This window comes from Coccidioides posadasii, chromosome 2, assembly GCF_018416015.2.
Source record: "Coccidioides posadasii str. Silveira chromosome 2, complete sequence".
Classification (NCBI taxonomy): domain Eukaryota; kingdom Fungi; phylum Ascomycota; class Eurotiomycetes; order Onygenales; family Onygenaceae; genus Coccidioides; species Coccidioides posadasii.
In genome coordinates, this window is record NC_089408.1 from 1868886 (window position 1) to 1892164 (window position 23279).

The window sequence follows — 23279 nt, forward strand, 5'->3', positions numbered from 1 at the left end:
ATGCCAACTTTTTGTATATGAGGCATCCAATGTGCTTGACACACATAACTTTTCAAAGCGAGTTCTTGAGGAACCTGCAAAGTTCTTGTATTTTTGAATACTCATCTTTTTTCGCGTTCCTAGATATTGGGAGCTATGAGTGCGAATACAGGGTGCAATTGAATAGCTATATGGGGGCGGGCGTTTTCACTTCAACCGTAATTCACCCAGATTGGCTGAGAATAGTTGATCTTCGCAATGCAAGATAGAGGAAGCTTGTTCAGCGTTTCCTAGAAAGAAAGTATCTAAACATATGCAGAGTGCGGAAAGACATGCAAGCAACAGAGTCTATCTGACTATTCCACAACTTTAAGCCAAAACTATATTATGAATGCTGAGTGAAACATAGCAGAAAAATATCATAGACTCACGGCTTTCGCAGCAATGGAGTTCGTTCAAGCACTCGATTTTCATTATCTTCTGAGAAGCTGGGTTCAGCGCGATTCTCATAGGGTAGAGTGACCGCGACCCCTCCTGAATTAGTGCCTCCTTCCCCCTTCTGAGGATTAAGGTATTCGAAATATATTCCCATTATCAAGAGAGTCCCTTGCAAAAGCGCTGTGACCACATAGACCCCCCAAGTGCTCCATCCTTCAGTTCCCAAGCGGGCTGCCAGAGAAGCTGCCCACACAAGACTGCCGGGGGTCTGAATACACATCATTGGGATGCTCAAGCTACCTACACGGCGTAAGACGTAGGTTGTATATATTTGAGGGAAATATTGGATGGACGACAGGATGGTTGCCATGATGCCAAAAATATTGGCCCAGAGCTGGCGGGAGGACGGGTATGCAAGCGCTATCATGACACCCAAAACCACAGCAGCTACGGCATGGATTATACATGCTGCGGCAACCAGAAGAGCAGTACGGAATGATGGCGATTCACGGGTTTTTGATGCCGCGGTGGTATCGGGGTTGGTGAAAAAGATAACAAAGAGTGCAAGGCTAAACTTCCCGGATCAGCTTTATTGTCATGTCAATGCTTCTGATTTTACCATTTTATATCCCAGTAAAATAAACTTTTGTAATTTATTTTGGGGGATAACGGAAGTTCTTACATGATAACGAAGCATACTGCTTGCGTGCCGACTTGTAGGATTCCTAAGAGGCCAGCAAAACAAGAGAATCCACTGATTTCGTCACAGCATGCGACATCTTTGGCACTCCGAGGGAGAAGAAGGATATTTGCAAATCCGGAGGTCCCTGACGTTGTACCTAGGAGGACGAAATATGGAGATATGCCAAAGGACGAACGCCGTGAGATGATCCGGTGGTGTTGTGGAACATAGGATAGAAGAATACCGAGGAGAATCAGCCTAGAAACAAGACATTGTTAGAAGATGGCAAATTTAAAAGAATGCGGATATCTTAATCCAAGGTGTAGCTGTGCTATTCTTACACTGAGAAGGAGAAGTTGACGATGCTCGGGGAGGATAACTGTTTGCAGTGTGGATCCATCGTGATGATCCTAGCGAGGTTGAGTCCTCCAGAATCCTGGTCAGAACCTAGCTATTGTAGAGATGAAATATCACAAATTGTCCATTCCCCTCAAAGCAACTCAACAATCTAACCAAAACGCAGGGCCAACTCCCCGAGAACAGCGACTGCCCGTCGACAGCCGCAGCTGCAATATCTGTATGGCCCGTGTGACGTGAGCTCGAAATAAGGTTAGCTGGATCCCTTCGTTTCCGGCTTAGCGCCAGCAATCGGGAATGCAAACGTTGATGCAAACACGCTACACTACGTCACCTCACGTCATAGCACAATTACTGCTCTATCAAACAGCTTCCCTGCTTCGAGTCCGGTGCTGGCATCGACATGGGCATTAATCAATATTGCTCTCTGACATATTCAAAGTCTTTATGTAGAGGCCAGTTGTTCCTCTAATATCACACGTTTTACAGTAACTTACAGTGTTTGTTGCTGGTTTGCATTCTAGTTTGTTTCTGTTTACGGAGTACTCCGTACACTAGGCAGATATTTACGACATCAACTAAAAAGGCTCTCTCAACATGAAGCTCTTTGCAACGGGTTTGGTCCTGGCCCTAGTAGCCACCGAGGTCGTCGGATCTAGCAATTGGTTTACCAGAGCTGGTGCGTCCGAGGACATCACATACAATGGCAAGATTGGTTTTGGCTCTATCCGGCAGCTTTCGCTATCCTGGGTGCTAACAGGAACTTTAGTTTATAATAGGTGGCATGAAACTGAATTGGAACGGTGGCTGTCTGATCATGGTGTGCTACAGTTAGTTTTAAACAGCTCTAATGCAGAACTGATTCGAAAATAGATATCCCGTATCCAACTTATGCAGACCGCAGGGACCTGGAGAATCTAGTCAAAAAAAACTGGGACGCATATATCCAGGCTCCTATAACTCATACAACGGACGCAGTCAGCGATTCTTATGAGCAGGCGAAAGAGTGGATTTTTGATTCGTACGTACCCTTTTTCGAATGACTTGAAACGGTATTGTTACTGATATAGAGCAGATGGAGTGAATCGCATTTGAAGGCGTTTCTGGACAGACATGGGATTCCAAATCCTCAACCAAGAAAGAGGGACACTCTTTTATCCGCCGTAAGGGATAACTACGAAGCAATTGCGCATAAGCTTGGCCAGACAACACAGTATCCTGGGAACTGGTTGTATGATCACTGGTCAGAGTCCGACTTGAAGGAATATCTCGACAGCCATGGCTACGCCGTCCCACAACCAACAACCCGAGATAAACTGATCGCTGTAATTCGAAGGAATGCGAGACGCGCTAGTATTGAATCCAAAAAGGCTGCTGCTGCTGCATCTTCTTCGGCTGCCGCAGCACAAGAGAGCCTAACTGAAGCTTTGTTCAACGCCTGGTCCGAGTCAGATTTTAAGAAATTTTTTGATGAGCATGACATCAAAGTCCCACAGGGCTCTCGACGCAATGAATTGGTCGCATTGGCACGTAAGCACCGCAAGTCGCTTCTGCAAGAGCCAACATCCTCGATCACGTCGTTATATGGTGCAGCGACTTCGAAAGCTGGAAATGAGTTCGCACGAGCAACAGAAGATGCCCGAATGAAAATAGATGACCTTTTCAACTCCGCTATCGAACAGTGGTCTGATTCCCGCCTTAAGGCATATCTCGACGCCCGCGGCGTACCCGTCCCCCAAGGATCAAAGCGCAATGACCTTCTGGCCACAGTGCGCTTGCATAGCCATAAGGCTGCCACCGGATATTCCGCTTGGACCTTTGATACCTGGACTAAAGAGAATCTCGGGTAAAGCAACCATTGGCACTTGCACCGTCCACATAGTTTTGCTAATAAAATTCTTGTCTAGAAAATACTTGTCCTCTCAACATAAGGGAGCCCTGGAGAAACTCGAGGGGAGCAGAAATGATCTTTTAAAGCAGGCTCAGGATGCATACATCAGTGCCTCCAAGACTGGTGGCGATAGCTACGCATCAATGACCTCATATCTTGCTTCCGCCACCGACGCAGCAAAGGACATGAGCTTGAACACTTGGTCGAAAGACGATCTCCGGAAATATTTGGAGTCGTATGGACTCAAAATCCGGCGTGACATAGAGATAGAAGAGCTCCGTGAAGAAGCAAGACGAAATGCGAATTATTTCATGTATGGCACACTCGTGCAGGAAGCGGGTATTTTGGATCGAGTGTGGAGTGCTGGGCAGTGGGTCTGGGACCAATTGAAAATTGGTGCCCTGAGTGGGAGATCTGAGGGACAGAAGGCGGCCGATGCGGTAAAGGAGAAGGCAGCGGACGCAAAGAAGAAGGTTGACTTGTAATGGAGGTGCGAGGGGAGACGGGGAAGATGTTAGCAGGGAACATCTAGCGAGAAACCTGATTGACCTCCACCCTTCTCTCTATTTGCGTCTTTCTTTTCAACCCCAGTTTCATCTTGAATTTTGACACGATTTATGACTTGCTTTTACCTGGGACCGAGCTTTTGACAGGATAACGAGGTGCAGGGTTATTTTGCCGGGTGGCAGGTGTGATGCTTGAAATTTTTTCACGCTTCCCTTTCTTCTCCCCTTCTTCTCGTCTCACCGACTATGCCTTGATGATAAAAATAGCCACTGATCATTTTAATTGACTCCTCTGCACGGTAGGATACTTACCTTATTATAATATCTCTCTTTGCCTTCATCAGGACTTCTGCGCCTCTAAACTCAGTTAACCCACCTTCCAGGCAAACACTCTGTTATTAGCTTGCAGTTAACAATGTCAAAAATAAACGACGTCCACGCCACAAAAAATTTCGGCTCTCCGTCGAACGATACGACAGGATTAGGATTGTAATCCCCGCAAAAGAGAAACAATTGTGGGCATCATACTGTATCAAAACAGATAAAAGACCCTGCTCCAGCCAAGATTCATGAATGGAAGAGGACCCTTGTTCATATTTGCATGACAGCCGATGCTGCAAAGCAGGAGTGAATTACTACCTTCGTGAAGAGGATGCAGGATAGCTCTTAGCGCTTGCTCCTATTCTAGCAAATGAGATGAGCGGATGGGATGGAAGAAATACTGGGGAATTCTTAGTTTCTTCAACCATGGTTTTTGATGATGTATGAGGTATGTTTCGTACCGGCAAAAGGCGCGGGGGATGAATAAAGCAAGTAAAAAAAACCGAAGAGAATAAACGCGCCTAGACTAATCTTTATTTATATTTCCGCTTTTCAGATTAAGAACAAGGAGAAAAATTTATATACTCGAAGAGATTAACTAAAGCCGATAGAGGCCTTGTCGCCCATAAGACCTGCAGCCACAGCGAGTGGTAGGAGAAAAAGTGAGAAAGTCGTGGCAGAAGTGTGAATCGGAGTACATCTGAAGGTAGGATATGTATGAGCCGGCCAGCAAAATATACACAAGAGCTAGGATTTAGGCAGAAGGAAGTTAGTCATGACGGAACGGAGGTATAAAGGAACTAAGAGGGGGAGAGGGAGAGAGGGGGAAAAAAGTAGAAAATTCGACAAATCTCGGGCGGTATTCATCTGGTTTGGTAGATGGGTGTGGTTGTGACGCTGTAGAGGAGAGCAGTTGCTAGGAAAAGCTAGTTAAGGTGCAGAAACGACAGGAAAATGTATAAACCTCTCCTGGTGCCATAAATGCCGGAAATGCAAAGCAGGGAAGAAGTCTGGAAAGAGACGGCAAAAGCCCGTTAATGAAGTAATGGTATCCAAAATGCAAACGGATGGAAAGGGCGACTCAGGCCGATCAAGGTCGGCTGCTAATCAGCAAGATCAAAGATATAAAGAAACTGAACTTGGAATCATGGAGCACAAGGGTGTGCACGAAGACCTTTAACGCCAGGTGCACCAGTAAAATCCCGAGACGCAACAGTAAAAACGCCCAATCGCTCTGTATCCTGATAACAGAGGCAAGAATCAATCATAGAAATACTGGCAAAAACAACCAACATCATGGAATTTACCACGTTTAAATAATCCCCTTTCGCTATCCGATGCCAAGCCCGCATCCGTGTAAGTATAGATCTCGTCGATGGGAATTTGCTCCGGGGATAGTCGATTAACGTTTCCATTGTCTAGAACTTGCATCTGTTCACAATAGGCCGTTTGTCCATGGGATTTGTAGCGTTTCTCTTCAATCTTGATAACACGCGGGGAGAAATTTTGCGGTGTCTGCGGAAGCCTTACACCGCCGCGTTCCCCAATGGTCTGTTCAGGCTCATACGCGTCAGACGTTGCCGTCCCTGATGGGGATGGCGATGGAGAGTTTGCGGCTTCTGTTGCCGAGCTCGTCTCGTTCGCATATATGAAAACTTCAATGAGAGTGTTATTCCACCAGCAAAACCAAGGTTTATCGCCAGGGGAGGACGACACTCTTTCAAAAAGCCTAGGCCAGCGTTGTAGCAATCGGGATCCATCCACCCCTCTTTTCGGGATTGGGCGGGGAAAGGCTTCGTCTGGAATAATCACAAGCTTGTCAAATGCGGTGAAGAAGAAGTATGCCGGCCCCAGAGACACGTTCGTTTTATCAAGCATCAGCTCAAGTGGATGATCCGGGTCTCTAAAAATGGGTGGTTGAGCGCCATAATAAAAATGCCCGGAGACGTTGTATGAAGTAAACACGATCATTGCATTTTCATCTCTGTCTTTCTGGATTTCATAATTGAACATGCCAATGGCTCTGCATTGCCAAGATCTTTCGTACTCCGAAGCAGTTACGCAATTGCTCGAGTTATCCTGAAGTGTCCCCGCTGGAATGTTAAACTGTCCTGTGGGAAGTGGCAGTAGGCTACCTGGATCTCCTGTTGGCAAAGGAATTGCATCCAAGGTACCAGCAGTGACAGTGACCGTGGCAGTCCTATAAAACGAGGATCAATATCAATCGAACAGTGCTGTCGCGAACAGGGAAACTTACGGCGTGCTAGAAGCGGGGGGGTCGCGTTTTGCCCCTTGCTGTGAACCCAAAAGACCACCGATGACCCCTCCAATAACCGTACCTAGTAGCAATACCGCAGCGACAAGGAAGAACATCCAGAGTGGGACACCACAGCAAACCTTTTTCCGCCCTTTCTTGGTCAACTTTTCTTTGAAGCCTCCACTAGTATCATTTAGACTCAAGTTGGCATCTTGTCTGTCTTCGCCTGCGTCGCTACTTCCGGCAGGTCGAGGGGATACTGCTGTTTCATCCGTGGTCGGAGCGGTGTCGGTGGAGACATCTTCGTCCGAAGCCAGTTCCCGTTTGGCAGGAAGGCTTTCTGGATACCTCGAATAGGGGGGTAATTGTTCCATATGACCATCTGGGCCCACAATATCTCCGACTTCGTTGGGCGCCTGGGTCGAGGGCACTTGGTATGGCTGGGTTTGGCGCGGGAAACCGATCGGTATAGGCGGATTCTGGGCCCCATCAGCTTCCTCCGGGACGGTATTCTGGGAATACATTGCATATGGGTGTTGTGGAGCAGCTGCGACGAAATTACGTTCGGGCGGCCGGACGGTTGAGACAGTGGAGGTAGATGACGATCTAGCGACACCGATTCCTTGGGGATACATGGCATAGGGATGGCTCGGTCTGGTTTGACCTCGGTAGGGACTCATTGCACGCGGCATCGAGAATCGAGAAGAAGGACTTAAACTCCTTCGTGTAGAAGACTGGTTGCTTGTCGTTTCTGATGAAACAGAGGCAGCTCGCGCGGCAGGGCTTGTTTCAACTGGGACGTGTCTGCCTTGGTCGGAGATTATGGGTGGTTCGCGTGGTGTTTGCATCACTATTCTCGACGAATCCGAGGAGTCGTCGAAAGGGCTGACCATGGACGATGGCCGCGCTCCGTCCAAGGATAACGGGGACGGTGGAGAGTTATCTGTTAGGCTCCGGGTGGTAAGAGAACTCCGGTTGCTACTAAACTGGTCAAGTGGTTCCAACGAAAATTCATCGCTGAATACGTTTTGGATTGGAGATCCTTCAGATGAGCTCTCGAGGCCTGAAGATAGCGAGCGAATTTGTGTCGTGTGGGTATTTCTTCGCGATTCGTCGCGCTGGTCGGATGGGAGCAGTGAGGACGGCGGTTGAGCCATTGTGAATGGGTTGTGTGGACTGCACTGCCCACTTGGGGATTGAACCCCCTACCGAGTTCGACAGCGCGACCAGATTGACTGGAGTCGGATTTTCTCTCCTTTTCGAAGTAAGGTAAAGAACGGAACTGGGTGAAATGGAAAAGCAGATCGCATCAACGAGGGACTGGTGAGGAGGAGGGTGGCCTCTTGTGGAAAAACCAACGGTGAAGGGTGGATGGGGAGACGGAAGGCTGTTGTTCTGCAATCGACCTGGTTAGTAATAATAACACCAACCGCACGGGGCAATTACCAAGTCGATACGGATACGGTACGGAGCCAATACGCCAAACTCTTGGCGCGTGCCCAAAAGGGATGTAGTCACGTGAGATTCCCGCCTGCCGCCACCGCGGACCGACGCACTCCAGAAGCCAGCGACGCTGTTCCCCTGAGATCAGGGCAGGGTGACTGGCGGACAGCTGGTATTGTCCGGCTGATGGACTGAGATCCCACGAGGCTTCTGTCGAACTTCTCTATAACACCGCTACGCACCTGGATGACATCATCCTCATGTGGGGAGAAATACTCTGCCGAGCAAAGGATTGGACCAAAGCCGCGCTGTCCAATCAGATGGTTATCGATTGCCCTTGTTTTGCCCGCACTTTGGCGGATTTGCCAGTTTCAGGGCCATGGTTGGCGCCTATCTCATCTGCAGCTCGGACGATCTCAGGTTTTGGACTTAGGACGGGCAATTTTGATCCTTTTTACGTCAACTCTCAAATAACAACGTGAGAACTACGTGATAGAACACCCATTCGATTTCAGATATCATCCTGGTTTCGATGTTGGGTGCCGGAGCATATGCAGTTGCCTCCTAACCCGTTTGGCTTCCTTGTTATGGATCCGTCCCTTTTTCGTGCGGTCTAAGTCCTCACTAATTAGTCTCTTGCATCGCTTTCGACACCGCCCCATCCTCGGTGTCTAAAATCCCTGTCCAAGCGAGGCTTGCAACCGAACCGATCTTCATGTGCAAGGTGCTGCATCTGACACCTCTGAAGACTTTCAATTGTTTATACGACGCAACGTGACGTCGACTTGTCAACGCAACGCTGTCCTTTAGGCCTTTAACTGGTTACACTTCTTGAGCCATGGTTGAGAATCACCATATGGGGGTTTCTGGTCGCGGAAGATCTTTTTATCCACATCAGAAGGTTTCGCCTTCGTGCCGTGGAGCATATGTCTTCTCTCTTGTTTGTGGGGGACGCCTCCATTTTCTAAGGAAGTGGTGCTCTATTTTCCCGCTGTTTTACAAAGTATCATTGAGTGTTTCGGCTTTGTGGCTGCTGGGCCCAGCTGGCGAATTGGCTCAGACCATCAATTCTTAGTCACGTTGTGTCTCTTGCATCTTTTAACTTGCCATCCTGTTCAATATCTTTCTCGTAGAGGGTGCATAGGGGCCAATATCCTGCCATTCCTCCAAATCTTACAACACTATGTGCGACAAATTCAGAAGGTAACGATTTTTATCCGCCGTCTGTCCGGAGACGCTACATATTCGTGTAACCCTCTTGAACGACGTATCTGCTTTACGGCCAGTCAAAGTATAATATATATATATATTTAATTCCATTTCGATATAGTGTTCCGATGGGCATCGACATTAATTATAGGCAAAAGAGCTGTGTAATATTATACCGAAGTGCGCTTTCAAGGACTTTGCGGGACCATGTGTTTAATATGAAGTGGAAGTTGACTTGATTCTTAATGTCCGATTTTGCCATTCTACTTTCAAAGTGTATGTACCCAAATGGTATCAAAAGCGATGAAACAGCGAAAATAGATAGATCTCATTCAATCTTCAATTGGTGGATAATTGGTGTAGTAATCTAATTCGGGAGGTTTGGCAAGAGGTTTCATTTCATCATCACTTTCTTAGGGCGAGAATATCAGATAAGTGAACTCTCCCTTTCTGACCCCATCCGGCCGGGCCGGCCTGAACATCTGGTCTAACTTTCAGGTACCAAGCCCACGCTCGCCTATCCAACTCATACTTGCTCAGCGTAGATGACCAAGACGTACAGAGTAAATCAACCGCACCGAGCAGGAGTCCGAGACACTTTTCTTGGTTCGAGCCCATTTCTGCCGGGTTTCCCCGTTTCTTACTTTGGGCCACCGAAGAGTCTTGCTCATCGAAGCTGAACGATTTTAACAAGTAGTCACGAGCAGATTCTGGTCTGTAGATTGGAAGGATTGAAGGTTGTCCCCTACTTGCGCCTGGAAGTACGGGTCCATTTGATTTTCGCAGGGCCTCCAAGTCCAGACCCCATAAGGACGGAGAATCCTCGGAAACTTTCGCTTCTTCTGGGAGTGTGATTGAAGATGCTTGAGAACCCCCATCCTCCCCCTCCGGGTCCCCAAAATAGCCCAGTCTTTTTAAAACACTAATCTCCCTTCCAAGAACTTTTACTGAAGGCTGTCCCTTTGCCCAGCCTTCCTCCTCTGCGCTTGGACCTTTCTCGATGCCCAGTTTAGCAGCTTTAGAACGACTATTAGCACTGACCACGGCTTGAGCAAGACTAAGTCTGCTGGAAATAGGTTGCTCTGGCATCGTATACTTTAGCAGGACAAAAGCAAAAGCAAGCACCAAAGGTGCCCGGTTGGTGACGACAGTGGTTTCTGAGATCGCGTCCGCATCTGTAGAAATAGAAATTGCTAAAGAGGACTCGAGTTGCGCCGGAGTTGCAAGTCCCTCCGGCCCTTGAGTTCTTCTGGACCTTTTGGGCGTTGATCGGGTTAAATCTGCGTCTGCAGAACGCTTCTTTACTGCTCGCTTCGCGCCATTAGATACTTGTTTTGCAATCTTGGCGTTGTTGAATATAGTCTGAAGCTGTTTAATATCCGCTTTTGCGAGAGCTTCAATGCTATTTACTGGTCAGTTTTCACACAAATAAGCGAGAGCTTAGATGTTCAGGTGAAGACGTTTGATACTTGAGTAGATTGGAATCCCGAAGGTCTTTGACCTTTGCTATGGCAAGCGCGAGGGGAACTTTCGATTCTTGACTGAGAAAGCGTAGTATTGCTTGAACCTCTGCTGTAGTCGCCATTCTGCATGGGAGAATTCCTCAAACCGAATATTGCATTCGTCTCATCATTCTGCGCACTTCTTGCAGGGCACCACCCTTGGGAATTCCTCGTCTCCAGGGCATTGTGCACAGGCATCAACACACTAAAGGCTGGGCGAGAGCCACACACCAGCCACAGTGCTGTGATTGATCCAGGGACGCAGCTTCCAACTCCGCGGAACCCCGCAGTCCATTGTTAAGCGAGCGGAATACGAGAAGAGATGCCTGCGTCAATGTCAGCATGGCAAGCATCCAAAGTCCATCAGAGCACCGAAACTTCCTGGCCGAAATTTATTTCCAAGTGATTCGAGATTACGATCTGCTTGGCTCAAGAAGCTTCTCCGGCGTCAGTGGGAGAAGGCGAGTCGTTTGAAATTGATTCCAGATTCTAGACATTTTGAGAGGTTGCAGGATGTTATGGGGTGTCCCTATACAGCTGCTCAAGTACAGAGTAATTCTGTATGTGTATGGCAGTTATTGTGTGGGAGCTTTTTGTTGACCAGTATCTTTTCTCTAAATTGTGCCAAGGTGTAATTCGTCTGTGGCAAGATGAGGGCTGCAATTGGATTTGAGGGGTCATCCAGTAGTGTTTCCAATTTGCTATAACTAGGTAACTTCAAGTGTTCTGATTTTTTCTGTAGGTCCTGGTTCTCTACTTTTCCTACTGCTTGTAGCTAGCCATTGCGACCACCTTTAATGATCTATATACTTGACTTGAGTGCAACATCCATGTGAACTCTGAAGACTTCATGCGCTCCCTTGTGCACGCAAATCCCTGTCATGTGTGGGAAACATACACGGTTGACAGTAGCTGTGTTGCTCGTTGTATTGTTATGGCCCCAAATGTGTGCGGTAGGAATGTGAATGAGCTCACCATCCACATTTTGTATTATTTTCTGAAACTTATCATTCTTTGTGGACTTGAAGTTGATTATGGTTGGAGTGAATAGGAAGATGGAGCATTTGAATGGTGGAGCTGACTGGTCAGACTCTTAATTCTAGCTTCGTTTCATGTGCTAAGTACAAGCAGCAATGCCTCATGTGAGAAGGCAAAGATCCTGTTAAATGGATCCTCTTTGGCCAGGTATGCATCAAGAAGTTGTGACCACCAAGATAGCTGTCAACTTTTGATGATGATGTATGAAACGAGCTTACCTGTGGAGGAAGCGACTTCATCAAGGTCTGGATCAATCAGGGAAGGCAGGTGGCCCTCTACACATTCATATATATGGCGGCCCTCCCCGAGCTCGAAGCGGGGAGCGACTGTGTCAGGAGTTTGAAGAATGAGTGCTGACTATTCCTTAGCCCCATAGGTCGAATGCGATGTGTGTAACTCACCTGCCTGAGTTATAAATATCTGGGCCTGGTGGTCAGCAATCTGTCTTTCTCAGATGTTTTGGCGTTATTATCACTCACTTGTGTGTTGGCGCCTTGGAGGAACTGCACTTTCAAGAGCTGTGGGTATAAATAAAGGTTTGCCCCGGAACGGAGTTCCTTGGCCAATATAGGATCAAGTGTTGCGTCTGACCGCGAAGGTTCACGGATGTGGATTAGAAGAGAACCAGGAGCTGAGACACTCTTTGCTTCTTAAGCCTGCGAGTGATTCATCTTTGAAGATACTGATATACGTGGGCGTGGCAGTATCTACTGCATTCAACATGCTTCCTGCTAACGGGATCACAGCACATTGAGTGTTTTGCGCCAAAAGATCTCTGTAAATGGGTGGACACGGGCATGATAGAATTATCTGTTCTAAGGAGAATATTTGCTGGCTACTATTAACTGCATGATGTTCGGCACGTATTACGGAGTAGTCGGTACTCCTGACAATGTTGATCATTCTATGGTTCTGGTCTCCATACTCCATAAAGCAGCCAGTTTCGACAAAGTTCCTTTTAATATGAAGCGAGATGCGCGAGAATGGTATTTCCAGAACATCCGCCGCTACTCTCTAATTTATCTTACAGACAATATTCGCGCAGGTCCTACGCAGCAGATGAACGACCTGGCTGGTGACCAATTCGCAACCACCATGGACCACTCAATTTACATGAGTGTGTCGTAACTGGGATGCGAATTATCCGACTATGTAGTTATACCTAAAAGGCTACAACTACCAAATTCGGAACATCATTGTTGATTTGAAACTGTCCTTTAAGGCAAACTTATTCCCTGAAAATGCAAGGAATTTATACTCGGGGATAGTCCACGAGATTGTTGCTCGCTGGCAATTTCACTTCAGCCGCGTTTCTCGGGTCCTGATCTTGCGACATGCGAATTGCTTCCAGGGCTTGTTAGGCAGGCTAATCTTTGCGTGCTTCTCGACGTTATGGCTAACATGGCTGGGACTTCCATTTTATATTATTAAATTTTCCACCGGGCATGCCGGAAACTTATTAACTTCTCCTATCCTGACAGCTTGTTCCTAATAAATCTTGAAAACGTGCTCGATACAGTCATGGGAACAAAAATCCCTTGACCCCGCTGGAAAGTAACAGCTATTCTTCACCTGGCTGCCGTTCTCAAGAAACTCTCAATAGCAATGACACAAGCCATGACGTTGCTATCATTGGCTTCTCTTTCCAGTTCCCTGGAGCCGATGCTCTGAACTCCCTTTGGGAGATCCTGTCTTCTGGAGTCTGTGTCGCTTCTGAGTTCCCTCTGGACCGACTCTCCGTCACTAGATATCATGCCGTCGACGATTCGCTTGGGCACAGTAGGGAACCGCCAACCTTGTGTATAATCCGAAGTTACCCATGTGTAACTTTAATTCTGGCCGCGAAGGGCTTGCTTTGTCAATCGCGACACGGGCACTTTCGATTCTAAACTCTTTGGTATAGCACCAGATAAAGCATTGGGGATGGATTCTCAACTAGAAATTGTCCTCGAAACCACATATCGGGCGCTTGAGAATGGTCCGACTCTTGCCTACCCCTTTCTGTGTAAACCTTCCGGGTCAAGTTAGGCACATCGCCAACCGGCAGATCTAGCTAGACTACTACGCCCAACATTACTGGCTTGGACACGTCCATTAACACCGGCTGCTTCACTGGCGACTGCATGTTAGCCTCAAATGCCTACAGCTTATGTCGACACAGTCGCAAGTTATCAACAGCCTCAAACTTCTATAGATACTAGCAAACGTGACCTAGACGGCATATACCAGATGCAAGAGCTAATTTTTGCCATTCTCCACTAGATGGGTTCGTCCGCGAGCGAGCGATAGCAACCGTCGCAGTAAGCATGGTAAGCCCTAGATCTAAAGAGCAGCTCGAGGAAGCTACGCCTCTAGCTGAGGCAGCCGATCTTGTGGCCAACTGGATAAGCTATGCCGAGCTCTTTTCATATCGCCGGCTTCATTTGACGTGGTTCAGCCCTTGCATATCCACGGGGTGGAATCCTTGATGGTGGTTGAGATGCAAAACTGGTGCGCGCGGCTTCTCAAAATCGATGTGGCCATATTTGAGATTTTCGGCAGTGCGACTGCCTGGACTCTAGGGCGAGCCGTTGCTAAGAAGTTAGAGTCGAAGAATAGGAGTGTTGATTTAGGTACAAGTCTCAAGGTCCCTGGTCGCTGAATTCTTCGTTCTGCTTGAACCTATAGAGTTGAGTAGTTGGTTCATGAAGGGCTGAGATCGGCATATCTATTCCGCCCTGATGCTTGAATCATGAGAATGAATGGGGACGATAGGAACATACGTATGTAGAAACCCAGGGGCAGCTATTGCCTATCAATCAAATTTCATATGTAGTTAATTTCATTGAAAACCGATATCACTTTACGATTCCTGCGAGCTTAGTTTTTTAACAACCAAGAAGATTTCTCGTGCTCCAGCTCCCTTCGATGCCCTGGCAGAAAACCATCAGGACGAATAAGGTTAGCCTAGCCCAAACAGAGCACCAAAGACACAATACGGCGTATCTGTACTCCGTAAATACAGTACAACGAGCAGCTTAGCCAGCCAATCAAGTGTGTAATTTTTGAAGCCCCAGCAGCTGCCAAACCTCCATCCATTGAGGCGACCAAGCATCAGATAGCTTCACGCTCACCCCAGCTTTATCGCAGCAGCAAACTATCCGTGCCCCGGGACAAGTCGGCATTGAAGATGCCTGACGATCAGAAGACCAAGCCCTTCCCTGAACCTTCGTCCAAATTAACTGCTCCGGCGAAAAAGTCGTTGTTCGAACGCCAGAAAGCGGAGGCGGAAGCGAAGCGTGCCAGAGAAAAAGCCGAAACCGCAGCTGTTTACGAAGACTTTGTGAAATCATTTGAGAACGACGGCGATTCTTCGGCACCATTTGCTACAGCAGGCAGATCGAATACGTATCGCCATGGCAATCTGGGTGCGGTGCACTCCGTTGGCGGCCCAGCGAGACGGCATTTCACAAGCGGGACCATGAAGGGCTCAGCAATTGGGAGCTTGGGTCCTCCTCCATCCCAGTTTTCCAAAAAGAGAACATATGATGGATATCCAGCGTCATCTCGCGACCGTGACACGAATCGAGGACTTTTCGCCTTCGAAAATTCATCTGGGCCGGTTGACAGTGCATTTCGAACATCCGACGACGAGGAAGAGAAATCTGCGGAGAAAAAAGAAGAAGAGAGAGCTGCCGCTAAACCTACTCTACATCTTTCCTCGCTACCTCCAGGGACATCGCCCGCGGTAGTCAAGGCTCTTATTCCTCCGGTTTTGGTGGTTGACAACATTAAGATCATTCCGCCTGCTAATCAAGGTGGTGGAGAGCGCAAGATATGGTCAGCTATTGTCACGCTGGCCAAAGAGACCGCTGCTACTGATATGGATACCGTCGTGAGCTCTTTACAAAATAAGTATCTTGGATGGGGATTTTATCTCTCAATATCTCGCCATCTCTCTTCTGCTTCAATTAGCTCTGCGATACCCGTTACTCCTGGCCTTGCTTCTCTCACCTTCCAGCCTTTTGGAGCGCGACCAGTATCACAGGGACCTGGAACGTTTAGTCGTGGCCCACCAGGGCCTCATCGTTCAGGCTTCGCGCCTCCATCCTCATACGGCGCTAGCTATGGTGCAAGGGGTCCCGCATTACAGGTTGACGTGAAGCCACCTTCCGACCTAAGACAGCTAAAATTAATACACAAGACGCTGGAAAATCTGTTAACTTATGGACCTGAGTTTGAAGCTCTTCTTATGAGCCGTCCACAAGTGCAGAAAGAAGAGAAGTGGGCATGGATATGGAATCCCAGGAGTGTGGGCGGTGTATGGTACAGATGGAAACTATGGGATATTCTTACAAATTCAAAAAAGAATAACAAGACGAATCGGATACGCGGTGCTCCAACGTATATCTTTGAAAACGGTCCAAGCTGGATTGCGCCGGAAAAGAAATTGGATTTCGAGTTCATAACCCAATTAGACCAATTTGTCTCCGATGAAGATTACGACTCTTCTGAAGACGATGAATCTGATAGAGAAGAGGAGAGGCGGATGGCAGAGGTATCGAATGAATCCAATGACGGAATCGGTCACTTGAATCCGCTCCAAAAGGCGAAGCTAGTTCATCTGCTTGCAAGGCTCCCGACGTCTAACACGAAGCTTCGTCGAGGCGACGTCGCGCGCGTTACGTCATTCGCAATTAATCATGCGGGAGAAGGGGGCGATGAAGTGGTCAATCTGATCGTTTCTAATGTTAAGCACCCCTTGGCTTATACTGCGGCGAATCCCGACAGACAACCCGATGAATCCGAGGCCCTAAATGCAAAGATAGATGAGAATATGCAACTTAAGGAGGGCGACGGGGACGGCGAGGCCTCTGAACAAAATCTGAAGCCTGCATCCAAAGAGAAGGTAGACAAATCACCAGCCAAACTAGTGGGGCTATATATTATATCGGACATCTTATCTTCGTCATCTACAAGTGGCGTTCGTCATGCTTGGCGTTACAGACAGTTATTTGAGACGGCGCTCAAGAACCACAAGGTATTCGAGCATCTCGGACGTCTTGAAAAGGAGCTAGGATGGGGACGTTTAAAAGTAGAAAAATGGAGACGGAGTATTGGGAATTTACTGGGCCTCTGGGAAAGTTGGTGTGTTTTCCCCCAATCAAGCCACGAGCACTTTGTGCAAGTGTTTGAACAGCCCCCCCTTACTGAAAAGGAGATTGCGGAAGAAAAAGCGAGAGCAGAAGCCGAGAAGAGTGCTGCTGCGTTTGGTGGAAAGGGGAAAAGCAAGTGGAGGTCGGTGGAAGATGTTGGCGGGAACACGGATACAAGCGTTGTTGAACCAACCATGGACGACGAGAATATAGATATGGATATCGATGGAGCGCCGATATTGGATGAGGAAAGCCTTGATGCCCAATCAATGTCGGACATTGACGGTATTCCTATGGAGGACTCTGATATGGATGTCGATGGCCAGCCTTTGAATGATGAATCCCCTGAAGGCCAGGACCAGGATTCTGAGATGCCTGTGGAAGGTAAACAACCCTCTAAACCCGAGCCGACAACACCTGAACCTCCAGCCAAACGCCGGCGGCCTAAGGCAGAAGATATGTTTGCAGATTCGGATTCTGAATAGGGGATTGGTGAATCCATTTCTTGATACCCGCTAGTTATCATTATGAGTTGAAAAAAAAAAAAAAAAAAAAAAAAAAAAAAAAAAAATCAGTATATTTTTTTTATTTGTCCCTTCCGAATTTCCCATTCCATGTAACCTCTGAAGAACTGTCGAAAGTAAGCATAAGGTTTTATTTAGGCCGCAAGGTAGGTACATTGATAGGTATCGTCATCTCTGGGCATTGTAGCCTTGGGAAAAGATCCCGCCAAGCGAGTTTGGATGTTGCGAAAATCCCACCCCACTCACGACCCCGCCATCTCGTCCTCTCGTCGTCTTGAAGTTCACAAAGCTACATCAACACCCAAAACAAGCTGATCGGCAAAGTGTGATTACCAGGGTGATTTGTGCATCATATCAAGGCAAAATGGCAGGTGAGTTTATTCCTTTTCCTGGATCGGTCATCTTTGTCCGTCCCGGTCCTCGCGAAGCGCTCTGCGCGATTCGCAGACTGTGAGAAAATGGGCCTAAAGGGCATAACGATGAGATGCTGACGCCTGCCTTCTATGACGGTAGACTTCCAAGGCGTTGCTCGTATGTTGAATCCGTGTTATCTCCTCCGACATAGCTATGAGTGTGGGATCTGCCAAGATTGGGCTCTAGCGACTGATATCAACTTGACTAGAGCAATTTGTTGAATTTTACTACAAAACCTTCGATGAAAATCGGGCGAATCTTACCGCATTATACGTATGATATTAGCTCCCGAGAACGAAAGATTTTATGGACAGAACGTGGAATACTTACACAATGAATAGCGCCATGAGTCTATGTTGACTTTTGAAACCTCCTCAGTCCAGGGTGCTACTGGTATCGCCGAGAAGTTGGAAGTCAGTTCCCAGCATGTAGAAAAATATGATAGTGGGATATGCATTACTGATATTGTTTGTGATATAGGGCCTCCCATTCCAGAAGGTAGCCCATCGAGTTTCAACTTTGGATGCCCAGCCTACCCGTGACGGCGGAATTCTGGTCATGGTCACCGGTGCTCTTTTGGTGAGTTATAGCTCTGTACCTGTTTATAATATATAGATTCGAAAGTCGATTGAATAGCGTGTGGATGCTAATCGCATGGTCCTGCAGGTCGATGAAGAGCAAAAACCTTTGAGCTACTCCCAGACTTTCCAACTTCTGCCAGACGGAGCTGGAAGCTACTTCGTGCTTAATGACATTTTCCGCCTCGTCTACTCATAATAACATGATTGGAATTTTATACGACACGGCGAAGACTGTATAGAGAAGCGACCGGAATGGGATTTATCAGTAACCCCCATTGACCGGCGGTCACTTTGGAATGGTGTGATGGCAAGCTTGGCCAATATCGAATCAGTTCCCGTGACAAACAGATCCTTCAATTTCCACTTTGATTAAACATGTGCAAATACACCGCCTGTGTGTCATTTACATTTCCTTTCCAAGCACTGGTGGTCTGTCGCGCTTCAAGGCCGGAATGATCGTACATTCCTGGAGCAAAATAGGGACTGCAGCAGCCTCTCCGTCTGGGATCAATATTTCACTGAGCACGCTTTTCGACGAACTATAGTTTCTACCAAAGCTCCTCGCACTAGCATTTACCTTCAAGCCCTGGCCCTAGCCCCTTAGCGACTACTGTAGTTAACACTCACAGCCTTATACATTCGTCTTTTCTTATATCTGGTATGGGCATGCATCTAATGGATAGGCTTCAAATGTAGACCCAGCGATCTTAACTAAAAAGATTCCAATTATCGTTATGATCCTTAGTTTGATGTACAGGTACGAATGCTATCATTAAATAACCCGAAGAATTGACTCAAGAATCTTTTAAACTAATGCATAATATTCACCTTGGTCCTGTGACTATTCTAGTAGTTAGTTGCCAGACAGTAATGGTGTTCCCAATATTTCTCCGAGCTATCCCAATGCTGCGAAGATACAACGGAGGCTGTTGAGGTTGTGGAGCAAAATACGCGCTTTCGCTCGTCGGCTCGCATCTACTGCTTGAACATTTGACAACGAAATTCAACCCTGAGATCGCCCTTTTGAGGAATTTTGCTCTATACAGCCCATATCTGTGTTTGATTTCATAGCCTACCGAAATATCAAGGAGATAGGCATAACACCAGAGCATCATCCCTGACTATGACTGTTCTCGTGACGGTCGGGGCGTGCTACATTGACACAATAATAACGTGAGATGACGCATCACCAGTGCTTCCCAATTCTGTTACTGATGTCCACTTTGGATACAGAGTTGATCATTACCCCAGTGAAGATGAGAAGCTGCGTGCGGCGAGTGTCTCACGACGACTCGGTGGGAACACCGCTAACTCACTGGTCGTCCTTCAGCAGCTACTTGAATGCAGACCAAGCATGGGTGTTCAACAAATTCATATGCCCCTTTATGCTGTGGCAGTGTTGCCTGCGAAATCCTCGGCTGCCGTAAAGGTGGTTGAGGCCTCCTTGGCTCCGAAGGTTGACCTTCAGCACTGCATATACCGTGAGGCGTTCAGCGAGCCTGGGTCCAGCTATATCATTCGGAGTCAGTCTTCTGGCACCAGGACAATTGTCAACGACAATCAACTTCCAGAAATGACCATCAATGAGTTTACCCGAATAGCAGATAGTCTGCCCGCTGGTCCAAAATGGTTTCATTTTGAAGTGAGTGGTCTTGGGCACATTTGATAAGCCGTCAACAAGAGGTCCTAGTCGTCCCAAGTACATATTGATTGCGATACTAACTTTCTTCCCCAGGGCCGTATACCAGATGTGACTCTGCAGTGTATACGACATATCCGTCAGAATTTTCCTGCTGACAAGATCAGTGTGGAGATTGAAAAGCCAGGTCGTGCAGGTTTGCAAGAGTTAGCTGTCGAAGCAGACGTGGTCTTCTATTCTAAAAGCTGGGCTCAGGTAAAACCAATAATCCTAATTTCTCATTGAACAGTGGGAATATGGATTTACTAAACTATATCACCCATCATAGGGCCATGGCTATCAATCGCCCGACGATCTCTTGCAAGCACAATCATCAGTAACATCTAAATCGTACGATTCTTCTTATCCAGTCACCATTGTCGTGCGCTGGGGCTGTATTATTTCGGGGCTGATAGTGATCTAGTTCGATCTTGTGCTGTACGTGGGGTGAAAAGGGAGCTGTATGTCTCGACAAGCGCTGCATGGAGTATATTCATTCGCCCGCATATATGGATGCGAAAGTTCCAATTGTTGAGTACGTGGGACATCTTTGATTCCTTAATCCTTCTCCTCTTCAGCTAAAAGACAAGCTTTCTTACTGTCCTCCTTCGTTTCGCAGCACGGTCGGGGCGGGCGACACTTTCATCGCCGGCATGCTGTATGGATTGATTTGCCACGAGAGTGACTATAGCCTTCAGAGAATGATGGCCTTCTCAAATCGCCTTGCAGGACGAAAGATTACTCAAGAAGGCTTTGAAGGGCTGGGGAAGTACATGGCAGAGCATCTGTAGTAGTTGTTCGCGGGTAAGTGGCTGTTCTCGACCCGGGAGGATGTTTCCGTCACAGAATCTTTTTTGAATTGGATGACATCGACTCTTTATTTCTGTTTAAATACAAAATAGACTTGCTTGAGGACTGGCTGAGCTCGACCACTTTGATATTGATCGTGCTAGTCTGGCTCGGCCATCTGTCCGAGGAATGGCAGGGTTGTCGTTGTTCAACAATTGAGTTCCAAGCTATGAGGGTATCAAATTCTGTGGCATATTTCAATTAGATGCCGCGCCTGGGATATTGTAGTTGCTGTAGCTCCTTCACCTCGGCACGGAGAGAGGAAATTTTAAGATGGATGATATCTCAAAGTTAGTGGGTCCTGCTGTGACATTTGGGATTTTCCCGTCTGCCCATTGAGAGTGTCGGTGACCACATCCTTTCCCCATAGTCTCAAGGATTCACACAATGAATGCGGCATTTGTTTGCGCAGTCAACCCTGCACGCTTGTCAAGCCGTGGTCAAAAACATGGACTGCGGAACCAACAATGCGCTAGTCCCGATTTAGGAAGTTCCGCCGAAGGTGCCAGCACGCTTGGCGCAAGAAGCAAGCGCAAGCTGTGGCTTGGTCGGCTTAGAGGTCATCGTATCTCTTCCATGTCACGCAGCGTTTTGTCTCAAATTCAGCAACGAACAACGTCCAGAGGACTTTTGCAAAAAGGAAGCCCTCATTTTGCAGGCACTCGTTTTTAGCCCAGTATCTTGTGATTTCTCTGAGTCCTAACTGAAGATCCCGGAACAAAGAGCTCCTTTCGCACCAGTTCAAGCCACCTGGTCAGATATCCGGCTCGGCGATAACCACTGGAGGCATCAGCGATCGCTCGTTCCTTACGAACAAACCGGCTCCACGAAATTTGCACGTCCTTTCTGCACCTTTTCTTCCAGCTGGACTAGGTAGGCGCCCTCTGTATGCATTTCCTGAGAAGTCTGCCAAACGTTGCTCCACCAACAGCTCACTAGCTGACAATGCAATCCTACCATCAAGTACTCACTGCTAATAGACAAGCAGTTGGGCCTACACATCTTCGCATAGCTACGAATCTCAAGACCTCTGACAACGACTGTAACGATCGCCACCTTTTACTTTAGCAGGCTTGATAGCTCGAACTTAGGCCAGATCGCATTTTCGTACCGAATTTATTGCAGCACCTTTGCACTCATCTTCCGTTCACAATGAGTCTTGCTGAGGAGTTTAAATCAAGAAACTTCAGTGAGTGCCCTTTCGCCAGCTGCCTGGCCCACCAAAATCCGAGCCGGTTCCTCTACTTTATGCCGAATATAGATTGCTGACTATAGTCATGTCGCAGGCATCTATGGACAATGGTACACGCTGAGCTTCATCCCCTCTCGTTTCCTTCGGTAGATTTACCTTTTGCTAACATTAAATTGGTACCCCAGGACCGGAGTTATTTGCATAATACTCTCCTTTGCAATTGGCCTTGCAAGTGTTTTCTCTCGTTTTATTGTTTTCGGCATTATATCCCTGTTAGTATCATATGCCACCCATTGAGACAATTTCCGATCCAACTAACAGATGCTACAGGGTTTACTCTCCGCTACTCCTTTTCATCGAAGTTCCGTTCCTCCTTCGCATCTGTCCCACGTCCTCAAAATTTGATGCCTTCATTCGTCGCTTCACCACAAACTTTATGCGCGCCGCTATTTATGCTGCTATGAGTGGCGGCCTTTGGATAAGTCTTGTCATTGATCCATCGAGCTTAATTGCTGTTGCTGTCTTTTTGGCAATTGCTGGACTCTTCTATCTTCTGGCGGCACTGATGAAGCAAGAATTTACGAGCAGTAAAACGCTTGGTGGCCAAGGGGTCGCTCAGATGATTGTCTAATGCCGATCCTGGATGCTAAATGCTACGCCTTTGTATGATGTACTCAATAAAGATTGGTGTCTAACATATGTGAGATGGCACTGGAAGGTAGTGATAGTTGCCCTACTGTTTATTCCAGCATACTTTTCTGGTTTTCAGGCTCTTGTTTGGGATGGTTCTTTTCTCGTTTTGACTTGTTTTTTCCAGTCCAGATGTATAGGTAAGATACATGATTTTCTTTCTTTTTTGTTAAATAGCTTGTGTTTGAGACTAAGGAGGATAATTGGTAGAGCACCAAAGAATGGAGATTTGCTCCACACTCTGTAGTATAATCTTGCTCGAGCTAACTACCAAGCTTGGTTTTTCAATATTCATGTTCATGTCTTACCTTGAATGCGGAATCACCATGATCGCGGTCAGGACAGCCCCTCTTTCGCGCTCAGATGGGTTTGCATCCGTCCACATGGATTGAGGGCAAAGTTGCAGAGCTTCTACCAAGCCTTCGAGTTGTGTGATTCGATCTTGCGCTTCTTCCACCTCCTGTTTCACCATTCACAGACAGCATTACGTGCGTCGCCACAGTTGCCGGGCTGTCATGAACATACTGTACCTGAAACTTACTAGCCAATCATCATTAGTGTTCATTCTTAATACGGTAACTGACATTCGATCA

General features: G+C 47.3%; 9 protein-coding genes across 9 annotated transcripts; 5 read left to right on the forward strand and 4 right to left on the reverse strand.

The window, feature by feature from the left end:
- Positions 1–127: 127 nt before the first annotated feature.
- D8B26_003132 (uncharacterized protein) lies at positions 128–1677 on the reverse strand. Its single transcript, XM_003068584.2, has 3 exons — positions 1441–1677; positions 1100–1357; positions 128–986 (listed from the first exon to the last, which is right to left on the reverse strand). Exons 1-3 carry the CDS (start codon positions 1497–1499, stop codon positions 407–409), a joined length of 897 nt encoding a protein of 298 aa, XP_003068630.2. The 5' UTR covers positions 1500–1677; the 3' UTR covers positions 128–406.
- Positions 1678–1852: 175 nt separating this feature from the next.
- On the forward strand, positions 1853–4153 carry D8B26_003133 (uncharacterized protein). The gene is made up of 5 exons (XM_003068583.2): positions 1853–2135; positions 2226–2276; positions 2330–2477; positions 2532–3302; positions 3364–4153. The coding sequence occupies exons 1-5, from the start codon at positions 2054–2056 to the stop codon at positions 3830–3832; spliced, it is 1521 nt and encodes a 506-aa protein (XP_003068629.1). The 5' UTR covers positions 1853–2053; the 3' UTR covers positions 3833–4153.
- A 562-nt stretch (positions 4154–4715) lies between these two features.
- On the reverse strand, positions 4716–7774 carry D8B26_003134 (uncharacterized protein). Its single transcript, XM_003068582.2, has 2 exons — positions 6432–7774; positions 4716–6374 (listed from the first exon to the last, which is right to left on the reverse strand). Exons 1-2 carry the CDS (start codon positions 7586–7588, stop codon positions 5435–5437), a joined length of 2097 nt encoding a protein of 698 aa, XP_003068628.1. The 5' UTR covers positions 7589–7774; the 3' UTR covers positions 4716–5434.
- A 1714-nt stretch (positions 7775–9488) lies between these two features.
- On the reverse strand, positions 9489–10668 carry D8B26_003135 (uncharacterized protein; the record flags this gene model as incomplete). Its single annotated transcript, XM_003068581.2, has 2 exons — positions 9489–10485; positions 10553–10668. The coding sequence occupies 2 exons, from the start codon at positions 10666–10668 to the stop codon at positions 9489–9491; spliced, it is 1113 nt and encodes a 370-aa protein (XP_003068627.2).
- A 1555-nt stretch (positions 10669–12223) lies between these two features.
- D8B26_003136 (uncharacterized protein) lies at positions 12224–12553 on the reverse strand (the record flags this gene model as incomplete). Its single annotated transcript, XM_066124050.1, has 1 exon — positions 12224–12553. The coding sequence occupies one exon, from the start codon at positions 12551–12553 to the stop codon at positions 12224–12226; it is 330 nt and encodes a 109-aa protein (XP_065980125.1).
- Positions 12554–14769: 2216 nt separating this feature from the next.
- D8B26_003137 (uncharacterized protein) lies at positions 14770–17333 on the forward strand. The gene is made up of 2 exons (XM_066124051.1): positions 14770–16750; positions 16824–17333. Coding segments are annotated over exons 1-2 (1959 nt in total). The 5' UTR covers positions 14770–14792; the 3' UTR covers positions 16825–17333.
- Positions 17334–17646: 313 nt separating this feature from the next.
- NTF2 (Nuclear transport factor 2) lies at positions 17647–18473 on the forward strand (the record flags this gene model as incomplete). Its single annotated transcript, XM_003068579.2, has 6 exons — positions 17647–17653; positions 17796–17813; positions 17905–17969; positions 18038–18109; positions 18177–18275; positions 18363–18473. 6 exons carry the CDS (start codon positions 17647–17649, stop codon positions 18471–18473), a joined length of 372 nt encoding a protein of 123 aa, XP_003068625.1.
- Positions 18474–19136: 663 nt separating this feature from the next.
- On the forward strand, positions 19137–21062 carry D8B26_003139 (uncharacterized protein). Its single transcript, XM_003068578.2, has 6 exons — positions 19137–19450; positions 19511–19919; positions 20013–20171; positions 20245–20306; positions 20380–20490; positions 20575–21062. The coding sequence occupies exons 1-6, from the start codon at positions 19401–19403 to the stop codon at positions 20744–20746; spliced, it is 963 nt and encodes a 320-aa protein (XP_003068624.1). The 5' UTR covers positions 19137–19400; the 3' UTR covers positions 20747–21062.
- An 894-nt stretch (positions 21063–21956) lies between these two features.
- On the forward strand, positions 21957–22962 carry TVP18 (Golgi apparatus membrane protein tvp18; the record flags this gene model as incomplete). Its single annotated transcript, XM_003068577.2, has 4 exons — positions 21957–21993; positions 22091–22106; positions 22182–22268; positions 22327–22962. 4 exons carry the CDS (start codon positions 21957–21959, stop codon positions 22625–22627), a joined length of 441 nt encoding a protein of 146 aa, XP_003068623.1. The 3' UTR covers positions 22628–22962.
- Between the last annotated feature and the right edge of the window lie 317 nt (positions 22963–23279).